Source organism: Falco rusticolus, chromosome 8, assembly GCF_015220075.1.
Source record: "Falco rusticolus isolate bFalRus1 chromosome 8, bFalRus1.pri, whole genome shotgun sequence".
Classification (NCBI taxonomy): domain Eukaryota; kingdom Metazoa; phylum Chordata; class Aves; order Falconiformes; family Falconidae; genus Falco; species Falco rusticolus.
This window is the reverse complement of record NC_051194.1, coordinates 2,397,024-2,420,209: the sequence shown is the minus strand read 5'-3', so window position 1 is coordinate 2,420,209 and position 23,186 is coordinate 2,397,024. Positions and strand designations below refer to the sequence as shown.

The following is a 23,186-nucleotide window of genomic DNA, read 5'->3' as shown; positions in this document are numbered from 1 at the left end:
TAATTTAAAAAGGATTTTACAATGCTGTCTTGAAGAAAATAAATATTTTTAAATTGTGATCATCGCATTGGTTGTTCAACTAAGCTGTAAGCTGTCCAGATTCACAGTCTGCATATACCCAAGATCAAAAGCGTCTCAGGCTCAATAGTCTTTAAATGTGATATATTTTATACATGTGTGTGTGAAATAAAAGCTACTCAGCCATGGAAATAAGACCCAGCCACTAAAAGTAAGAAATGTCCATTTCAAATGAACCTAGGTTAGCTTTAGTTTTTACAGATTGGTTGAAACAACTCCAGGTCAAAACAGATTGACACTACTGTGAAGTATTATTTCCAGAAATATAAAATCCACCATTAAATGTGTAAGTTCCCAATATTAAAAAAAACAACCAACCCACCACAAAGAGGACTATTAAAATGCCTGCTGTCCTCTGGGGATGTAAAACATGTGTCCAAAAAGGTGTGAGAGCAGACATCACATGCTTTTTTTTTTTTTTTTTTTTTTAAAAAAATATATATACATACATCTTATTTCCAGGGCTAAACTACAAATCCACACAGTTTTGTCACACCAGCTAGACTAGCCACACAGCACAGCACACAGCACACTGCAAACCTGCAAAGAAAGAGGCGCTCCGGATCAGGCGGAGCGGACCTTGCTCTGAGAATGCCCGCCTAGGGCTGCAAAGCTGTGAAAGACCTACATGGCAAAACGTAAAATACACATGAAAGAATGAGGTTAGTAAAGCAGAACAGTCTGTAGGGAGGGGGCCAGGGCAGGGAGAAGATATAAGCCAACATAAATGCAGACTAACATATGCAGGAGAACAGCTCTTACGCTTAACAAGAACGTTGGTTCAAGGATATGCCTTACACTTGGACTATATAGTATTTATAGAATTAAAATAATAGACCCAGCTTTACGCTGTCTCCCATACAACGATGGGGTTCCTCTACAAGGGCTTTTTTTTTTTTTTTTTAAAGTTGAAAAATGATTAATTTATGCAGGCTCAAAGCCTAACTTGATCACAAACAGGAGATTCATGGTGGAGTACAATGTTTGTTTTAACATCCACACTGGTGGGGTGGCTGAGGAACGCTGCTGCTGAAGACAGGGAGGATGGGGGAGAAGGCAGGCAGAAATTCGTCTTAGTAGAACCAACAGAAAATTACAGGCTGAAGTAGTTCTGAGGACAGTCAGTACATCAGCTTAGTAAAATGATCATACAGAAAACAAATGTTAGCAGTCTCAGCAGTCCATTTTAAAAGTAATACTGGACCCTAGATATACCAGGGAAAGAGTGTATTTACTGTACAGAGAGCCAGGAAAAATGCATGTGTAATTTTAATGAGTTAATTGCCAGTTCCTCTCCTCAATTTGAGGCTTCTGCTCACTCAAAACTTTCTGATTATACAAAACATGAAGGTTGCACCTCAACAAAGCTCCCTTCCTTCCCCTTAGGTCTTCAGTTGTTAAAGAAAAAGACAAGACCACCAGTGCTGTGTTTTTGGTTTTTTTTAAACCAGCATATCTAAAAAAAGCAGCTTGTAAACAGTTCGCAACCAAGACACACAGACCCTTCTCCTATTGCAGGCTGGCGAGGGCCAGTGAGTCAGGAGCAGTCCTTGCTGCTGAACACAGTTGCTAGAAATGCCGCAGTTACAGATTAACTTCTTTACCTGCTTTACCCATGGTTCCCTCAGCGCTGAAATGGGAGCTGTAAACCAACACTGTCGAACCAACTGAAAACTTGTGCAGCTCAATTACAAAGAACGTTTCAGCATCCTCTCCTAGCAGGCAATCTCATCCCTTCCTGTTGCAATCCTTGCACCGAGGTGCCCCCACCTCCGGGGCAGCTCTCGGGGCAGTTGCCCTTTCTGCCCGGTGGGAAGGGTCACCCTCACTACAGAGCCGGGCATGAACACGTGGCACTGGCTTCACCTACATCACACTGAGTCCATGCTTAACAGTTGCATTATCTGAATTTGCACTTGCAGTTTACATCACACTGGCGATACAGCAAACTTTTGCCAAGCACGAACCACAGGAAAGCCCTAAAAGTAGATGGAGTTCCTCTTAGACCAAGCACCTCATTCACCCATGCACTGCAACAAATCACAACTGAAGTCTGACAGAAATACTCAGTATTAAGAAAAATGCATCTTTTAAACTTTCCTGATTCAGTGAATTCAGGAAGCATTTAATAGATAATAAGCTCTTATAACTTTAATTGGCTTCCCTTATATAAGGGAGCTTTATATAAGGGCCCTTACTGAGCCTGAAAAGCATTTAAGCCCAAAAAGCATTTAAGCCCATACTTAAATGTTGTCTCATCGAAGTCAGTGTGAAGGAGAGAAGTAAACACACCCATCAAGAATTAGGACCATGTCAAAGCCAGAAACCCAGTTAAAGTAACAAAGTCATCAAATTCACTCCTTACTTCCCACCCCAGAAAAGTGTGTTTGACACACGGCAGTATTTTGGAAAGCAGAAAGCAGCCCGATATTCCACCTACTACAACGGACATTTGCTTGGGAAGTCAGCAGTCTAAACCAAGGGAAAGGGAGGATGTGCTGAAGAGCTCATCAGGCTGCTCCACTGGACAACCAGGCACTGAAGCATCTTTACTATCAGCCCCGCTGCCCTCCAGGGGGAAAGCCAAGACCCCCTCTGTCTGTTATCTGAAGTTCATGGAGCCTTCACCTACAGCACTTCCATGAAGGCTGAGAACCAAAGATGCCAGAAAGGTTTTCAAGACTGCTCAGCTTCCACAGACAGAGAGAGAAAGAGGAAAGAACAAGAAGCTATTCTGTCTAATCTGATACAAAGCTCAGCACAACTGTGCAAGGTTATCTTACACAAGCATGGAATGTGTGGCCACATGCACTCAGGTGGCCAGAGTACAGAACAGAATGAAAATTATTAACAAAAATAAAACTGGGAAACTGAGCCAGGCAGAATCAATCCTGCCTGATCTCAAACATGCTGCTTAGAAAGCTCTACAGACTGTTATTTTCCAATATTTTCTGTATTTGAACTTAAGTATATCTAAATATTTCTATTATGCATTTTATATATACATGTACAGCTGTATATATTGAACCACTGTTAATTCCTTGAACTGTCCAATTTATTCTCCTCTAAACCCCACCGATATTAATCTGTTATGTCTTTAGCTTTTTTTTTTTATTTGCTTCTATTTAGAAGACTTTCATACTCTCAGTTTACTCAGATTACTCAGTTAAAGATAGCAGGAAATAAAATCTGGTTTTAATTACCTATATTCCCAAGAAGTCCATTCATAATTGTACTGTGGTCAGGCTTTAACGTATTGCTGTCTTGATTAATGAACTCAAGACTGTCCTGCAACCTGTTACAAACATAAAACACACAACTAAACCAGTGATTTGCATTTCAGTAGAATACAGAGTTACTTCATTATAGCCCAAATAGAATGGACAAGATAAGAAGGCAGGCTTCCACTAGAAAAAGCTTTTCATAGCCTGAGTCACATCCTCAGGTGGGCCAATTAATTCACAGAAAACTAAACACTGAACCCTCTGAAGCCAGATGTTTTTTAACATCTTTTTTTTCACCTTGGACTGAATTCCCCAACTCCAGTGTTCTGTCCTCATCCCTTCTCCTTTGGTGGTTGCAGGTACATTTGTATCTCACAAGATCAAGCTTCACCATATCAGCATCAAAGGAATGGTTCATTCATTTGCTTAAAGCAAACAAGAGAACCACAAGGGAAGGTGAGGACACTAATGACAGGATGTAACAGATCAGGGAACAAGAAGTTACTTTTCTAGAGAAAGAATATGGAAGGTCCAAAAACAAACTTCTGTGTTTTTACGTACATCTGCTTATGTGCAATAGATACAATTTGTAACGGACTCACGTATTCAAACTTCCGTAGATGCTGCTTCCCGTGCGAGCTGTGAAAACCTTGCTGAGCATGAGCTGAGGAGGTGAGCTAGAGGACAAAAAGGAAGATGTCAGTCAGAAACACAGTGCCAAGACAGGCTTGTGCTTTCCATTCCACAACCCTCCAGATTTTACAGACCTAAACACAATGTAAGTCTTTTGTGTCAAAAGGGACATCAGAGTAACCCTAAAGCAAACTCAGAAATGCCTTTTACTCTCCACTTGCGGCATTCAATTCATTACATATTAGCACTAAGGAGTGAGTCTTTTGAAAAATTAATCTTACCGGATCTGGTGAATTTTCAACGTGGAGCCCTTGTAGCTCATGGCCACAGAGCCAAACATCATCTCTCCAAGCATGTTAGCATCTGAGGAGCACCGAGAACCCTGCAAAAAAATACCCTTCAACATTTATTTTTAAGCATTTTAGAAGCATACTTCTGTCAAGCCAATATAAAACAAAGGAAAATAATTCTTTATTTAAAAGATAAACATGCAAAATATCCTGCTGTAACACTGCTGAACACGCTAAGTTGAACAGTTCAATGAAGATAATGCCATCACAGAAAACAGTCTTCACGTTGGCTGTGAGCTAAACCACTAACATGCAACAAAGCTTAACCCATCCACAGGAGGTGAGGGGAAGCAGTGGGACAACACTCTTTACTGAGTAAGAGCCATTAAGCCTAAACCTTGTGTCTGCTTGACAAGAAGGATTACAAGTTCATAGAGATCTTACACGGACTGTGCATCGGAGCCAAGCTGGACCGGTGCTTTCTTGACAAAGACTGATTCCTAACTTATCCATGGATGGTATTTTATATTTGATGCATTTTCCCCTGCTGCTCCCGTGATGGTACCAGCAAAGAGCTGCAGCGTCATGATGCCAGGATTAGGTTGTGCAACTTCTGCTTCTCGGTTGCTAAGAGCTTGCTGCAAGGCATACTGGCTAACTACAAAGGAGGAACATCATTATGCCACATCACAGGCTAGATCAAACACTGCAAGCAAAAATCTAAAATTAAAAAGTTACTCAGGGCAATTGAGTGGAGACAACTGCTCAGCTGACAATCATCTTATTTGTATACCTTCAACAACTGTTATTACTGTCCCTTTATCCAGGGCTGTTTCATCTCTAGGTGAGCAGAACATGAGTGCTGGGTCTCCATTTGTGCCTTGCCCTGAATAATTGAAAATATCGTGATCACTCACTCACAGAGCTCAGGCAGTTCATAGATGAGGTACTTTGGTACTGTGCAAGACAGCAACGCATTGCCTCCAAGGTGCATGACAACTCACAACACTTCTTGGAGTACTCCCTCCAAAAGGCCCCTAAAACCAGTCACAGAAATACCTTGTGTTTGGAAAATGCTGAGCACCATACCTCTCTATCAGTTATCCAAGCTCTGAACAACCAGGATCCTCACTCAGATTCCTACCCAGGCTTGGAATACACCTAAATATTTTGCCCAGCATCAGACAGTGAGCTCAGACCACAACAAGGGGACAGGGTGTCCACATCACAGACTCCTGCCAGCAGTAAGGAGTGATATGAAAATGACCACTTTATGTTTCTGCTCACGCTAGCCCGCAGAACAAGGGCAAGAGCCAGGAAATGCTAATCAGCCAAAAGGCAACGCGCTTCGAACACTTTTCAATTTTTAGCTCTTCTCAAGCACTCTCAATTAAGATGATGGTACTTTAACAGACATACCATTAACCTCTGAAATCTGCTATCAGTGCAAGAAAGAAAGGGGATGACTAAAAGCAACTGCAGTTATAAAAATGAGGATACAGTTGCAAGGTTTGTTAGCGTGCGTATGTCAGGGCAAAATCTGATCATTTGCTGGGTTTCACAAAATTTCCATGTTTACCTCCCAGGATATCACGCTGCCTAGGTGCACTGTAGGCAGTACTGGAAAAACTAGACTTTAAAATCAGTCAGTATGACCCAGCAGCTCCAAGGAAATGCAGGCACAGATGTTAATGGCTCTAGGAAATGACAGGTCTGCCAGCATCATGAAATCCTGAAGTAAGAACACTGCAAATTACTACAGCCAAATGTTATGATTGTTATTTTTAAGTCTGTTGCAGATCTCCAGTTGAAGGACTCATTCTGAATGAATGTCAGGCCCTTGATGGTTGGTTTTGGTTTCAACTTTCTGCTGTTGTGAAAATCTAATTCTAAAGCTGAGGAAAAATACTTTAAGATAAAGTATTGATTTTCTTTGTCAAGCAACTGAATTTAAAAAAGCAAGGGAAAATCAGCTGCTTTCAAATTTAATTATAGGGGTTTCCCTTTCCTCTGAAAGACAGAGACAAGCAATGCTGAAGGCAAAGAGCATGATAAGATGCACCCATGGCCTGTTTCAGTCTGGCATTTCATTTACACTTAATAATTTTACCATGCATAACAGAAGATAGACATATGTAACGCATTTAATATGGAAACACTGCTACAGCTCAACTCTTTGGGCCTTTAATGCTGCAAAATAAAGGTCACTCAAGACCAAAGTAGAGTGCAATCAACTGAGGAAAGGAGTTAAATATTAAAAACTCAAACAAAAAATAGCCAAGGAGCATCTGGCAAAAAGGGCACAACCTCCGGCACTGACAGCTTGGACACAAACCAATTCCCTAGGTCATATTTACAAGCCCACATAAAAACCGATCATAAAATACCCACCAATGTTTGTTACTGCACATTAGCATATTAGAGGTAGTAAAATTTGCATGATTTGGAAATTATATTTCTGAATATATTCACAGCATTTAGTATTCCATTTACTGTACCTACTGTCCTATCAATAACTAAGTACCTATGTAAATTAAAAATGCAGTACAGAAACAGATGACAAATGTCGTCATAAACAGATCAGAAAGGCTTTCAGTCCTGACTACACTGACAAGCAGGTACCGAGGTAATGCCAGCACCGTAATGTGCAAGTAATTGTGGGCAAGCTTAGAACCAGCCAGCTTCATCTTAATGGATTCTAATCACATTTGTGAGGGAAGGATAGGATGTAATTAAAAATATGGAAGCCTGGAACAAAATCCTGTATTTCACCTTGCAATTGAAATCGCTCATATATAGTCAAAGTGTATTTAAACAATGGGAAACATAAAGAACTATTTTAAAAGTCCTACAGCATTGTATTATTTGGACTTCCATTTTACAGCTTTCAAAACAAACAAACAAACAAACTTATAAATACCGCAAATACATTAAGTAACTCCCGAGGTTACTAGACACAGCAGCTGGAAGTTAGGAAATGCCAGGCTGACCAACGTCTGTCTGGACAAACTTACTCTGGCCCTTCTGCACACATGATACAAAACTTTACTGTGCAGTAAAGAACTCCTGTACTTATGGCGCTCTGCTCACTTGCTGGGGAAGCCTGAAAGGAGTACAGGGAATGCAGTAGATATTTTACAATAAATACACTGTGGAAACCAACTGAAGATGAAAGTTTATCACACGCTTTCTGAGCCGGTCACATAGCTGCACGTCATTGCAGTTCAACTCAGTAAGATTTTGACTAAAGGATACGCGTGAGGAAATGGGGACTTAAAAAGGAAAACTTTCCACAGCTTTAAAATACGCTGTTGTGCCAACCACTAAAATTAATTTCCTTTAATAATGTTGACCATTGTTTGCATAGAGCCTCCCAGCAGGAGAGACAATCTATGGATAGTGGGGGGCATCATTTTGCTTGTCACACAATGCACGAAGGAGGTTATTTTATGCTGGAAGGAAGCTGCTGACAGAAACGCCTCTTCCTTTCATAACTGCGGCTAAATGCCCTTCCAGGAAGGGAGGAATGGAAAACAGATCTTCAGCCACCTTACTAAAGCTGTGGAAAAGAGTGTGATGAGAAAGAGAAAACAAGAATACGCGGTTTGCCAAATATAGAGGAGCTAACGTGACAGTGGGAAAGTCAGCACTGAAAGGTTCTTCATTTATATCTACGGTAGATTAAGACATCAGTAGTACTGTACTTCAGAATAGGTTGTGGAGATAGCAGCTTCCCCCAAACACACAATTACTTCATTACAAAGAGTGGAAGGGCTTAGATCTATTTTAGGGTGGCTTAATATAAAACACTTGTGATCCATGGAAGGAGAGATGACAGAAATATATCCGTGTCAGATGACTCTAGCTACCCTCATGGCCAAAATCTCTTAAGCAAAATTAAACTCTAATGCACCCAATCCCTTGTTACACAGACTATCCCAATAGATTGCGTGTTACTCTGTTATTTCCCTGGCATTCAGCAATAATGTAAAATAAACTACCTCATCTATACCAAGATAAGGTATTTGAGCCAAGGCTGGTTGTACCAAAAAAGTGTTATCACTTGGGTCTTAAGACACAGTAAATGTCCTGGAGAAACTGCTGCCATTCAAGAGACATCCTGAGAGAACCAGCTGGTTGGTTTTAGACTTGTTCAAACTCAAAGCTACAGAATTAAACATTACTGAGTTAGGACCAAAGTCTGAAAACTGCTCTCCACCACAAGCTTCTAATTTCAAGCATTTTAAAACATTCAGTACCTCACCTGCCATTAGCATTTGACATGGGTTACGCAAAAAAAACCCAGGAAGAGTGACTCACCTGGTATTTTGGGCATTGTTCTTTTGGATCAGAGAACGAGGAGGATGAATTGATTGAACTATCCAAGGAAGAAGAGCTGTCTCCTCCAGGCTTCAGCTGGCAACATTTCCCAAAAACTCTCACTTGAGCATCACTGCAGAGTTTCTGAAATATAGACAACACGTGACTGACGAAGACCCATGACCTGAAATCACCATTTAGCAGCATTGTACTACCCTGTTTAAGTAAGATATTTAACAGCTGAAAGGCTTACACCCCAGGAAAACAGTTAACAGAATATTTATTATTATCTCTTGCAGCCTGGCTGTATGGAAAAAAAGCTGAGCTGTTTTACTTCCAGTTAGCTAGGAGGTAACAGGTCACTCCAACTCCATGTTCCTAAGTAGCCATCCGACCCTGAAGCTTTACCAACTACTTTTTTAGACCCAAGATTAGCAGAAAGAACAGTACCAAAGCATTTAATGGAAGGATGGCAACAATAGGCTCCAGCTGTCTTCATCTGGCTCCCTGTGCCCACTGGGGCAGAGGTGACATGGCAGTGTGATGGACACAGCCCTCCAGAGCAACGATGCCAGCCAGATCACGACCAGGAGCAGTTCACGATGTACAGGAAAACACACTGATTAGGAATAACCAAGCGAGAACAACACACAATCCAAGAAAGATTCACACTACAAGAGTAAGTGGAGAGAAAAGACACTTATTTTTATAGATCTCTCCCTAGCTGTGTCTAAGTCCCCGGTCTTGTTAAAGAGTGGCACAGAGGTGACATGCTCCTCTTGTTTTCAGTACGAGGGAACTGTGAGGCTGAGAAAGGACAAAGCTTAAAAACACAGTGTTACAGAGAGGCCAGAAAAGTTTCACAAAGCCATGGAGAAATGGTCCAAAGGGTGATCTGCAATATTCGGACAGAAAGCATAGCAAAAAAGGGAGTTAGGAGGGCTCAGGCGGAGCTGGAGCTGACATACAGGGTAGGCAGGACCTGTGTCCACTACACACACACAGTATTACCGATCACTTGCGTGGGAGATGCCCCACTACTGTTTTGTTCACTAAAAACATTTGCGATTTCCCTGGTGGAATCTCAGTATCCCAAGCAGAATCAGCATCCGTGTTAACGTCATTTACACTTGCACTAGGCAACCCTCTTCACCTAAAGATCTTAACGTATTTTTCATATACTCATTACACTTCAACACACCCACGTAAGGTTGGCATTATTTAAATTTGCTAGTGAGCAGCACTAGGGGACAGAAATAGTCTACACTGCTCAAAATTACATACTAACTCTGCCCTAAGATCTTCCTCATTAACATTTCCTATACAATCACCAAACCAGTAAGAGCAAGCTGGAAGCAAACCCTACGGGAAGTGAGATTCGAGCGACAGATGGAAATACAGAAGTGCTGTTACATGTCACAGCTTCCCCTGGACTCACACGTCCGCATCTCAAACTAGTGCAATCTTTAATAGCTATGCAAAAAGGAAAATGCATAAGGAAAAGTGTGAAATACCCAAGGCAAAGGGTGGTAACTTCATGACTGTTCTATAATCAGAAAAAAATATACAAAAAGATGACTGCCCCTACTGCTGCCAAAGGATTTTGATGAGGGACAAGATGGGAATCCCATGCATCTGTCCTAGGCTGCGCAGGTTACTTTTTTCCCTGCTAAATCTCGCCCACAGTTAGGGATAGGTGACTTTTATTTGGCCCTAGGTGAGATTTTATTGGGCGAGATTTAGCAAAACAACAGAAAATGTCAGGGATTATCGAGCTCCACACAGCAGTCTGCACTGTTCCCCCCATTAGTGACTGCTGCCACAGAAAGCCTTAAGGAAAAATGTGCAGACAAATCAGCAATTCCGTGGCAGAGGGGAAGGAAGCACTCACTAGCCGCTCAGTCCTGTGCTTCACTGACATATACACCTCCCATAGTAGCATCCTCTCATTACGACATCGTCTTGAGTACGTTGAATTCATGCAATATGTAGATTTGCTAATAGCTAGTAACTGTGGCTTGAGCACAGTACACAATGGCTGGAACATGTGAATGATCATCATATGACTTCAGAGGGAACTCGTGAACTAGAATTGCATTTTATCTCTGACACAAACAACAATGTCCTAGGCTAGGCAAGCATCATGTGATAAAACCACATAAAATCCACAGGGTTACAGAAGCTTTTGCAGGCAAACCACATTTCAGCTTGCATTTTCCATCAGATGTTGAAAGTTCCTTCTAAAAAGTTACAGTTTTAACTAACTAAGCTTCCTTGAGACTGTAAAGCCAGTAAATGCATTTCACATGTGAAAAAAAATTCTGTGCATTAAAAAAATAAACTGGCTAAGTTTGCAAACGACTGACTTCTAAATCATTTCTTCTCATTATCACTGCATTTTTCTGCATAGCAACTTTCCCCAGATCCATTGGGAGTCTGGTATCTTGAAGTAATAGTTGCCTAATTTAAATAGCAAGCCAGGAAAATGGCTGTTTGGTCTTTGCAATGGAGTTTAATGAACCAAGACTCCTGCAAGGAGTCTGTAAAGGAGGTCAGGATCTTTCACATACCACTTTTCAGAACTTTGTGAACAGTAAATCCCTCCTAAAATGCAGATCACTGACAAATTTCGGTGTTTGCTCTTTTATAAATGTAGCACTTGCTTAAGAATAACCTGTTGGACAATGAGTTATCTGCAGTGCCCCATTCCTCTGCTCCAAATGTCAATGGTATTTTAGATACTACAAATCTTAAAATATTATCCATCAAAGGAGTGGGATTACTTGCATTCCAATGTAATATTCCAAAGATATTCAACCCTGGTTCCAAAAATAAAAAGGTAACCTAATTATTTAAGAACTGCGCGAGGGAAAGTTTCAAAGTTGTGGATTTTCTTTCCAAACAGACACAGTTGCAAGAAATCAGATCCCTAGGCAAAGTGCTGCTGGAGTCCTCCGAAGTGCTCACTTTTGCTGGAGAGCAGAACATCTGCTGGAAGGATGCCGCGGGCAGCTGCTGCTCCTGGCTGCCACGCTACTCTCCCCACTGTGGTCACAGTCTTTGTTCTTTCTCTGCCAACTTGCTGCAGATACCGCCCCGCTCTAAAGACTCCCTGACAGTCACAGTTCTTACATTAGAGGTCATCATCTGCTCAAAGTCTTGGAAGACCTATCAGGTAGTACTGAAGACAACTTAAGAGTAACATGTCTTTATAGTACAACAGGTACAAAGTAGTTTTCCTCTACAGTTCTGCTTCTGGAATCTCTTTTCTCCACCTCTATCAGTAAAGACCTTTAACTCTTTGCAACAAGGTCTATGAATTCCTCACTAAGTGGAAAGTACAGGGCCAGTGCTGCGCAGAGGAAGAGGAATTTCTGCTGGACAAGTTTTGGGTCGGGGATAATAAGAAACTTGAAAGAAGCCTGGTGTGTTGAACTAAATCCAGACTGCACGCGTGTGTGTGAGGGCTGTAAGTGACAGAAGGAAAGAGAAATGTCATCATATGCTTTACTCTTTTCTACCTCTCTGCAACAGCAGGTGCTCAAATACCACTGTGGTGGTAGCGATAAAGAAATCTGTATTTCCAAGGAAAGCTGCCACTCTTCCAAGAGCTCTGTACCTCATTTCTAGAACAAGTTTTTCAGCAACATTGAAAAACTATTCCTGAATAGATAAATTAACTCTTTTGCTTTATTAATATGCATTGGTCTGAATAAGTAATTAAATATATGCATCCACCTAGGACATGAGAGTAACCTGAATAGACATTCATTTCCTCCCTTCAAGTGCTGCTCTAAAAATCCAGTAACTTTCTTAAAATGCAGCTGCCAAGTGCTACATTCTCCCTCTATTTCCAGAGCAGTCAAGCTCCTCTATTACTCAGAGGTCAGTGAAAGAAGTAAAGACAACCCTACACTCCCCCACTCCACTAGCAATCTTCCATTTCTGTTTAGAGAGAACAAGCAGAGCTAAGAAGGTGCAACTCGGTCTCTGGGCTTACAGCTTTATCTGTCCGCTCGCTGGAAATCTGTCCACTGAGAGCCACACAGAGACCAGAGTCTCCATTTCACACAACTCACCTAAAATCAAAAGGCTTGCTCTCCAATTACTAATCCCTCAAAGCAATTTGCTGTTCAACATTTATCCAGTGCTGAAGTATATTAGAACACATGGCTAATCCTGGCTTGTTTAAAACAGCATGCCATTTTTTCTACTTTGGGATAAATATGACATTCGGAGTGAAAGAAATTGCTGCAGTAGGGGATCAAATATCATATGACCTTTCAGTTACATTATCTCAAAGATAAAGACAACTAGGTTACATGGCAAAAGTGAACTTTTCATTCCTCAAATCCAAGTCTCCTGTTGCACCTCTAGATCTCAAATTCTGCAGCCCAGGCCACACTTTCATTTCTTCACAAAAACAGAACAAACTGCTTCTGAAAATCGTCTTTTGCCTCTGGGTTGTAGGAACAAGCCACTGTCCTTCTCTGATTCGTTGTCTTTCCCCTTCTCAGCCACACCACCCAAACTCTAGATCCCTGCTCAGCACAGTGCACAGCGTGGCTCTTGCTTTCTCTCCTCCCTTCTCTTCCTCATGGTCCCCTGATGGTGCTTCTTCCTCCCTGGACTCCATGCCTTCCTCTAGGCTTGTTTTTAGACTTAGGAAATCTTTTAGCTTCTTACATGTCCACCAGCACCAATCTTCAGTCAAATCCCAAACGGTAACCACTGTCCTGTCATAAGTCATCAGTGGCCAACTTAACAAGGAAAATGAGCAGCTCAATGAGACAGCTAACCCTGACCCTGAACCCGTTCAGCCTGCTCCGAGGAAAGCCCTGATGCATGGTTCCCCTTCCCAGCTTCTTTGGTTTACTCCCCACTTCTCCCTCGTGGCACCACTTCTGTGGCATCCTTTTCCCAGGCAACTGCCAGCCCTTGGAGGAAAAATCCTCGTACTTCAGCTGGCCTTTGCACACCGACATTTACAGTGACATAACTCATGTACCACGCAACGGCAGCGGCACAGTAAAATACAACACAGCCTTCGCGTAAGGTTAGCGTGAATGCAATGTCAAGGTTGAGAAACCAAGCACACAGGGGTCAGGAAAGGCAGAGCCAAGGCTGAAAGCTCAGCACTGGCCGGGCCACCTGGCCTCTGCATCTTAAAAAGGAAGAGGAGCTGCCTGTTGTGCTGGATTTGAAATTCAAACCAGGCTCCGTATCTGAGCTCTTGGAGGAGTATACCTGTGGTCACACACAGCTCCTGGCTTGGAAACTCAGGGGTGGATGTGGGCAGCACCTCGCACAGCCACAGGGCACCGCGCAGGCGGCCAGGGCCGGTGGTACAGCTGAGCAGAAAGCAGCAGGGAGCTGCTAGAGGAAAAGGAGCAGACAAGCACAGAAATGAGTCTACTGGTAGAAATCAGTCATAGGTTGTAACTCTGTCACCTGCAAATCAAGTAACACAGTCTGATTAGAAACGAGACACTTATTAGCATGAGGAACAAACCCTGAAGTAACTTTCTAGAGGACACAGTGGATCAAAACCATGAGTTTGCCCACAGAAGGACTTCGATATCCAAAAATCCAAGGGATGTGGATGTTTGGGTGTGGAACTAGACTGTTTAGTAAAGGCGTCAGTAACATCGACTTCTCGTATCACACGCTGCCCTGGTACATTCAATATGCAAACGCCTGTCGTGATACATTTGCTCATGACCTAGTGTCACCGGGCTGGAAAGGGCAGCCACTCTCTTCTGGGATGCCCTGGCAGAACTCAAGGCAGGGGAGTTACCCAACTTTCTATGCTAGGAGGCAGCAGCCTTTCGGCTCTGCTTACAGAGCCTGGCTGATCAATAGCCCATCCCCTGGAAAGCTGGGGAAGAACCTCTCCTGCTTAGCACCAAAAAAGGTATAGGACTCACAAAGGGGATTTCTCCGCCTCCCCCCCATGCCAAGTGCCCACAGCTGCCTCAGGCAGATCTTTGCCTGGCCTCGGTGGAAACGCCTGGCACAGCCTTTGGCCAACATTCCCGGTGCAGCCGCCAGCCCTCCGAGTCACCAGACTGCTTCTCAGCGTGGCTCGCCAAGTTTAACTCTAGCAAGACCCAGGGAAAACATTACTTCTCCTGAGCAACTGAAACATTTTAATGGCCAAACTGTTTTCTGTCTCTGTGCAATACCCTCCCAGAATTCTTGTTTACCTAATATTTAGCTTTACTGAAGACACTAAGAGGTTGATTTAATATCCAATGAAAACACAAAATCCAAGTTTGTGTTACAGTCACATTTCCCTCATGGAGAACACGAACCCAGTAATGCTTTAATAACTAGAACCCAGCTTGGCGTGAGCACACACTCTGCAGTTTTCACTCATCAAAAAGTCAGACATTACTGTTTTATTTCTTGAAACATCTATGTCTGGAAAAGTTTGCTCTGATGCTCCTTAAATTTTATAATTATACCTTCCCTTACAGAATTCAGATGACTGAGCCACGTTCAACTTTGGTCCACCGCACACAACTCTTGACATATGTAAAGATTTGATATATAAAATAGAGCAAAGTATATCTCATCCTGCTGCAGGCATACAACTCTTAAATTGTAATTGCCTTCACGTCTCATAAGCAACAGAGAATGGGAACTGAAGAGCACAGTCACATAAAGCAAACTGAAACCCTCTCAGTTCCCTGCATTAGACCAATTAGACTTCAGCCAGAACAGTCTGGCCACCGCTAGGCACTCTTGCAAATCTACCCCCTAGTGTTATTTGTAAATCCAGAGGTATAAATCATGTTTGGAAATGGGGCGGGGGGGACACAAGAGATGCAGAAAGCGTTGGCTCTTGTGGGGTGGTGAACAGATACCCTTTCAGAAGAGAGCACCCAGCCCACACACGTTTTGCTGCAAAAGGGCAAGAGTGCCTTGGAATGTGCTTAGAGCCAAGATCTGGCTTTGTATAGGCAGGGTGTGTCTTTGTTAATGAAAATCATGATAAAGAGCAAGAAAAATAAACAATGCAATTCCTTGAAAATGGCCAGTACGTACTGCTAACTGTACAAGCCTGTACTAAGCTTGCAGCAAGCCGAGCAGAGGACTCTTCTGCACGTTTTTACCTGCAGAATGTTTCTGTTACTGCAGTTTGTTTTACCAGGAAAGTTTTTGCCTCACATTATCTGAGTGCTGCAGAAGGCAGATATCATGGCAAGCAAATGTTTCAATATATTCTCTTTTGAAGTCTCCTAATACCACAAGAAAGAAGAAATGTATCAAGTTACTAGAGATGAGTACTGGGCATTAGGAACACCCTGGGAACAGTCTTCCTCCACCAGTCTCACATACTCATTCCACAGAGATGGTGAATACAGCTATTTCCCTCCCCCCACCCCCCCTTAGCAAAGAAAAAGAAAGGAGAGATTAATATGGAACCATATTAGCTTCATTATCTGCCATTTATTCTGTTGCTGCTGAGCTGCCACGCTCAATGATCTGTCTGAAATAAACCAAAACAATGAAGTTTGCAACTCCACTATGCAAGAACAGATCTATCTTAAAAAGGTTTTAGGCTTTCAAGAAATCAATTGAAATTATGGTAAGAGGATTTATACTGCACAACATCTTTTTTATTAATGAAGTAATACTTTTTAATTAATGAAGTAATAGTAATAAGCACAGCCAGCAATTCGTACCAATAAACCACTTCTAAAGATCTCTTGTCTTTAATAACCTATTTTCCTGGCAAGAACATCTAGTAGAACAGGAACTTATAAATTATAAAGCTATTCTAACAAGTTAAAATTAAAGAGAAAGAAAGTTGCACTTTGTTCAACATTTGTGAAGCTTGCTTTACTTCCCAAATTCTCAAAAAGAAATAGGAAATGGGGATCTTGACTCAGGGCTATAAAAGCGCTAGAGTAAGTAACAGAGAAGCCTGGAATTCAGTGCCTGATGAGACACAAACTGGCTCCCAGAGGTTAGGATACACGGACATAGGAAGCACTGCGGACCAGGATGAGAAGCAATCAGGCTGGCAGCACTCAGCAACAGGCCGGAAGAGTTTACAAAGATGGATGAAGAACCTTCTGGCTGTACTCCCAACACTCAACATGAAAACCAGGGCTTGGGGGTAACATGTTTCTTTGTCTACTCCTGCTTACAGAACTTAGTAGGTCCTACGGGTAAAAGCAACCGGGATCATAAATTTCAGTTCATGCAGTGCTTTCTGCTTGCAGAGCTTAAAATTATTTGCAAATGTTTTTAGAGATGGTGAAAAGGAAGTTCAAAGCAGCGCAGTTAAGTTGTCCAACCTCACACAACCACTTACAATAGCACTGTGGCTAGAAATTAATCTTCTGGCCAGAGCCCTTAGAAGGAAGTATCCTCATCTGACTGCATCCATTACAGTTTCAATTAATAGATTACCATGCAGACCATGCCAAAAGGGCAAACAGAGGAAAAGTTTTCAAGTAACTTTGTGTGAAAAAACTGTCAGCAGAGCATAGAAAAGATTGGCAAAAGCTAACCAAAGGGGACACAAGAGGACACTGGAAGGATCTCCTGATTAAGAATGCCGACCCCACCACAGCATAAAGGCACATCCATAAATATCTGTTTATGCCCTGCCTCAGCTCCCCAGCACTGCCTGCTGCAGCCCCAGGAAGGAATCCTCCTCTTTGAAAGAGCAGAAAGTAGATGAGCCAAGGAATAAAGAGATCACTATAGTATTTAAAGCTGTTAAGAATCACTGAAGCCTGAATGATTTGCAACTTGACAGGAATTTAAATACAGTCCTGCATATAACCAAACTTTCAATGTTAATGTGAATAAAACAGAACATTTGCGATTTATCAGTCTTGCCATTTAAAAAAATATAGACAGTAACCGTGTAAATTAGTAAAATACTCACCGACACCGAAACATCTTCTATTTTTCTTTTAGCACTGGAATCAAATAAGACATTCCGTCCTCTTCTTTCGCAGTCCTGATACACAATCAGTCGGATCTGACTTGGGTCAAACTCCGGCAAAGGCCAGCTTTAATTAAACAATAGAAGAGCAGAAGGATCAATTACTACAACTCTTTATTACACTGATCTTTCTACATTATCTGTATATACAACTTTATTAAAATAGAAAGTCGAGTAAATGCAATGCCATTTCATAGAACCTTTTGATGCTGTAGCCAGAACTATGCCTTTTGGTTTTTCCTTTCCCCTACACTTGCCAAATTACATTGGCATAAACGTCACCAATCCACTACAACCACGTACAATGACATGTGCAGCATTACTAGCTCTTGTGCTCTGTCTTGTGATATTTAATGTTTTCTTCAAGTTCCAGCTTTTTGCAACCAAACTCATAGAAGAGCTCAGCTTTTGTGTTTGAAGACACAAGAGCCCCTCATTACTGCAAGCACTAGCTTGAAAGCATTCACAATTCAAAAGAAAAAAGAAAAAAGGTATATATTCACACTGGCCTCTCCCTTAAGGAATGAATTTCCACATTTGCAGTCATGGGTTTTCAGTCTCATGGGTTGGCAAAGCACTGAACTCCACAGCTGAAAAAAGGCAAAGCACTTTTCCTACCCTTCTTCAGGTTTCACAAACACTATATGTGTATAAAACTTACTGCAGCATTATAAACTACAGCGTTCATGTTAATATATATACGTTGATGCTGGGAAACAGCCAGCCATGTGTAGCTTGGTCCTGGCTATACTCAGGTCCTTGCTGCATTCAGACTTAGAAACAATCTTCACTGAAACCACTGAAGTTCAAGGCCATGCTGCTGCACGGGTCAGCAAACTACACGCAGCAGCCCTAACAAACCTATTCCCAAACTGGTTTTGCAGTTGGCAACAAGGAAAGGAGCTTTCCTGAGCCTCTGCCCTCCTTAGTGCTGCTGAGTTCAGAGGAGCTCTGCAGGCTGAACTTGCAGGTCTCAGGCTTCAATACCACTGCAGAATCTTGCTTTTAAAGGTGCTTTGTAGCCATCATCTTAAATTTCCCTTTTAAAAAGTCAGCCATCACCTTAAAGCCCAGCAAGCATTGTTGCCCATGGGCTTGAGAATCCATTTTCACTGCTACCTTCTCAGTTCTTGGAAGACAGGAAACAAGGCACCTGCTCTATCCACGAAACCAACAGGAATCACCTTTCAGCTAGTTACAAGCCATTTCCTAGATCATGCGAAATTCTATCTTCCTTATCCTTGGCTTTTAGGCAAGCAGCGTTAGCATGAAACGCCAAGAAGTGAGAAACGAAGCCCTGGAACTTTCCAGCCATTAATGAAGGACACAGGCTCCCAATTTACCAGAAGGACCCGTACATTTATTTCAGAAAAAAAGACACCCGTAAGTGACAATGCAGATTAAAGTATACATGGCATGCTAGACTCCAAGACTATGGTAAATTTTACACTCCTCTGTCCCTCTAATTCACCATCCAAAAGGTTTCCCCTCTCTGTGCCCCTGCTTTGTGTGATCAGTACACTTATGAGGATTTGTAACCCAACTTCTATAACTGGTCACAGCAGAGAGTCAATTTGATCACCAAAGCCATGGTTACCTACCAGAAGTTTTTAAGACTGTCCAATATAGATCCACAGGCTTTACAACTAGTGTAGTCCTAGCGAGGTGAAACTAAGCACCAAAACATACAGTTAACTCTGTCTCTTGAGAGAGGAAATACACTTCCCAATCTGCTCAGCCCCACCATTTAGCAACAGGAGAGAAAAACAGAAGCCGCAAAGAAGATAGCGTGCAACAAAAGTCAAAATCAACTTACTACAAGAAAAATGCTTGAGCAACTTGAAACTGAAATAACTTGATGTCTAGATTTGGGGGCAAAGACCCACGCATCCTCTCTGGGCACCTAAAAGCCAAGCATCGTCCACAGAGGGACATGCCCACGCAAAGAGCAGATGGCAAACTGAGCCAATTCTCTACCAAAACCCAAGCACAGTGACAGACTCAGAAGAGCCAATGTCTACCGGGGGCTCTGCTAATAAGTCCCATCTTGCACTTCAGAAAATGTAAAAAACCAAAATCCTTGTTGTTTGATGCATGTTTGGAGCGTTACCAGCTGAGAGGCTCATGGGCACTAGAGCTGGGGACGGTTACTGGTAGGAGCCTGACTGTGGCTGGAGGTGAGGAGGTAAGTGAGACCGCTGGATGAACTGGCTACCTGGAGGAACCATCTCCACCTATTCAAGTGACATCAATGGAAGTCTGGAAACTCATTTTGTTTCCAGATAGGCCACTGTGGCTCCTCATAAAGAAACAGTATGTGACAGTAACAACAAATGGCTTGCCAAAAAGATGGTATCGCTTGCTCCACCCTTGCAACACATCTCATTTTCCTTCAAACTCAGACAAAAGCATGCCTTCCATTACCTAGTACTTTTGATATTTGACTTTGAAATTACTGGCAAAGAAGGGCAGTAGCTGTTCCAGATCTTAGGAAAGTCTACTTGTAAAAAGCTCCAAGAGCAGATTACACACTAAGAGGAGAGAAAGCTAAATATAAACTCTTGCTGTATTCAGAAACATATTTGATTGAGGTAAGAAGAGCTTGTTTACTCTTCAGGTTCTTCACGTGACGATTTAACTTTCTCTAGACGAGAATTTAGTAGGTGTTACCCATCGTAATTTGTGATAGTTCCAAATAAGCGTTATTGCCATTACATAATAGAGTCCTTAAGCACATTTCAGCCTTGCAAAAGCATTCCCTGGCAATAGCAGGGCACTTCCCAAACCAGAAGAAACTTTAAGAGAGCTGGGGGAAAGTTAATTTAGACAGACAGTAAACAGAGGCAGACTGGCACCTCTGGCTCCCCCCACGCCCCAGCCCCGATGAAACAGGACGCAGAGTAGCTTTGCTTTTGTTGTCAGCAGCTTTAAAATACTGTTAAGCTGGATATCGGGGTAGATTGTCCCCAGAAACATACAAATTGCTGCGTGCAATACCCAGGGCACGTTCTCAAAACAAATGTAACAGGGCAAAACTCCAGCGCTGCTCTTCAGGCAGATGAACACTGACCTAGATCTTCTGAATATAATTAGTTCTGTTTATAAATGGAAACTGACATTTAACTGATGTTTTCTTGAGATTCTTATAGGAAAACCAGGAGACGTAGAATCAAATGTTCTAGCGATGTTAATGAAAGGTGAGTCTCCATCTCCCACGCTGTTCTGGAAATGACGGTTCTCTTAATGAGGACTTTTTCCTGCATGACTTATCTACCCCTCTTTGATCCTTCCTTGAAACTGATTATATTTACAGGAGAAAAACCAAAAACAATCCCAGAACAAACAAACATACATAAAAACCACCACCAAGAAAACCCCAACAATCTTTTCAGCAGTGGAAATGTTTGTGACTTTGCCGCACAGTTAGTGCTGCAAGTTCGAAAGGAACAGTGATAAATTATTTCTGAGCAAGACACCAGTCCTGCGGAGATCCCCACTACACAAATGGTGATGCTTCTAGAGCGAGATATTCAGAAATACCTATATGAATAGCATGGGGTAGAAATCCACTGCTGTATAAATGCTGCGTGGGATATTTCAGAAACAAATCACGTAACAGCAGATTTCACATGATCACAGACTGGTTGAGGCTGGAAGGGACCTCAGGAGGTCAACTGGTCCAACCCCCCCGCACAGATGCTAATGCAAGTACAAAGCACAAAAGGAAAGGAATTATTTGGCACAGAAAGGCAACATTCCACGTGAACAATTTTGAAATTATTAGAAATTAATAATAATGAAATCAAGTCCTGAAAAATGTTATTTTCATGCATGTTCACACTTAAGCCCTAGTACTGTTCAGCTCTTCTCTTTCACCCATTTCATTTTCCTGCCTTTTTTTACCTTCAACCATGAAATATAATTTGTAGTTTCCATTTAACAGATCCATTATATGCTTCCTGACACCTGTACTGTGAGTTGCACGGCAATCCAGAACTCCAAATGTTCTCCATGGATGGATTTTCGCATATATCTAATTTCTGGAGTTTATTACTGCCATAGACACTTCTCAGCAAGAGGCAACAGAATCGCTTTGAATTGGTATTGTTACACTCTGTGCAAGTTCTAACAGAGGAAACGACAGCCACAGAAATCCAGAGTTACCACTCCACCAACTAAAATACAAGATTCTCCCCTGTATCTGAAAGCAAGTACAAGTACATTCCTTCCTCCCTGTTTCCACTACAACATGAACAGCACTTCTTCATTACATTACAGGTTTAGCTTGGTACTATTTTTCCTCTTGCCCAAGACTTAACTTTTAAAACTATTTCATGTTAACACAGCTTAGATAATTATTAAAAAGTAATTGGATACTAACACAGACATTTTAGAAGTCTTAAAGTAATTGAACAAAACTGCTCAAGATATTAAGCACGTAGGAAATGTAAAAAAAGTTTGCTAAAAAGTAGTTGCTCAAAACTAGAATTTGACTAATCATTGAAAAAGTAATTTGAAACTATCAGTCAAACTATTGTTTTCCTACATCATGTTACCCATAGTTATAAAAATTGCCTGGTGATGAATCACTTCGAACTATTTTTAAATGCATCTACGCACATGATATTTATAGTTTATGCTAGCTTATCTGTTCTGCATGTTTTTCATGTTAGCACCTTTTTTTAAAATGCTGACAGGAACAGCCAGGGCAGACCAGACAGCAGGTCCACCTTGCCCCATGCCCTCCTCATGGGGCTCCGCACAGAAGGAAACGCCTTCCTTTACTCCTATTAGATGAACATCAGAACCGAGGCGTAGGGATCCCCAGGGCTTATCTCCAACTTCTGCAGATGATACTCTTCGTGTATGATTGTTGTTACGGCGGTGCTTAGACCCAGCCAACTTCTACACAAGCATTGGACAGAGACTGTTCCTGTCTTGAAGAGCTTACTTCGTAAATGTGAGACCGTTCCACTGGGTGTGCTGGGATACTTCAGACGCAGATTATCTCCACGTTCCACAGAGAACGCATTCACATTGAAGCGTGCTCATGCGTGCACACACAGCCCAGTAATACTGAGGATCGTGAAGTTGCTTTGTTATAGGGATGGGTGATCAGAAGCAGAAGGAAAATGGTCCTTGTCTGGTCCAGCCACCCTACCATACACCTCTCGCCCCTGACCGAGATGCTTTTTCCAACAAGAAATTCCCTTCTCCTGCCCAAATTCCTCTGCACACTTCTATTGCCTGCTACTGGATTATTTTTTCCTTTTGGCTTTGAGAAGACACAGCAAAAGTTGAGTACACAGGACACACAGAGAGGGTATTGTATGGATTTTAATACCTTGTTACTGCAATTCAGTAAGTCACTTATTATTTGACCATTATTGTACGCAGACAGCTGTGTAGACCTTTCTGAAAGAGCACAACTAATTTGGAAGCAATGAAAACAGCAATGTACGGCATGTTAATGATGCTTCCAGCTTTGGAAGACAATCCATTAGCCTTCTTCAGAGAGGCATGGGCAGGTTAGTTATTTTTTTTGAGAATAACACCTGAAACACAAAAGAACTTTTATCAGGATTCCCATGATAAGGATGATCCAGACTGCACTGCCAATTTGCAAAACTGGCATTTTCAGCAAGAGAGTCCATTTAAATGCTGGTGACTTAA

The 23,186-nt window shown here is 42.0% G+C and overlaps 1 protein-coding gene across 3 annotated transcripts in view; it reads right to left on the bottom strand.

Moving 5' to 3' along the window:
* Positions 1 to 23,186, bottom strand: part of FNIP1 (folliculin interacting protein 1) — a 70,295-nt gene that overhangs the window by 22,045 nt on the left and 25,064 nt on the right. For 2 of the 3 annotated variants that reach the window (XM_037396735.1, XM_037396736.1), the window contains exons 2-7: positions 17,454 to 17,580; positions 8,546 to 8,689; positions 4,217 to 4,317; positions 3,905 to 3,979; positions 3,282 to 3,373; positions 619 to 702 (exon numbers count right to left, since the gene is read on the bottom strand). In XM_037396735.1, the coding sequence (XP_037252632.1) occupies positions 619 to 702; positions 3,282 to 3,373; positions 3,905 to 3,979; positions 4,217 to 4,317; positions 8,546 to 8,689; positions 17,454 to 17,580 (623 nt within the window). The remainder of the gene's footprint in view (positions 1 to 618; positions 703 to 3,281; positions 3,374 to 3,904; positions 3,980 to 4,216; positions 4,318 to 8,545; positions 8,690 to 17,453; positions 17,581 to 23,186) is intronic. The other variant, XM_037396737.1, reaches the window with a different exon arrangement.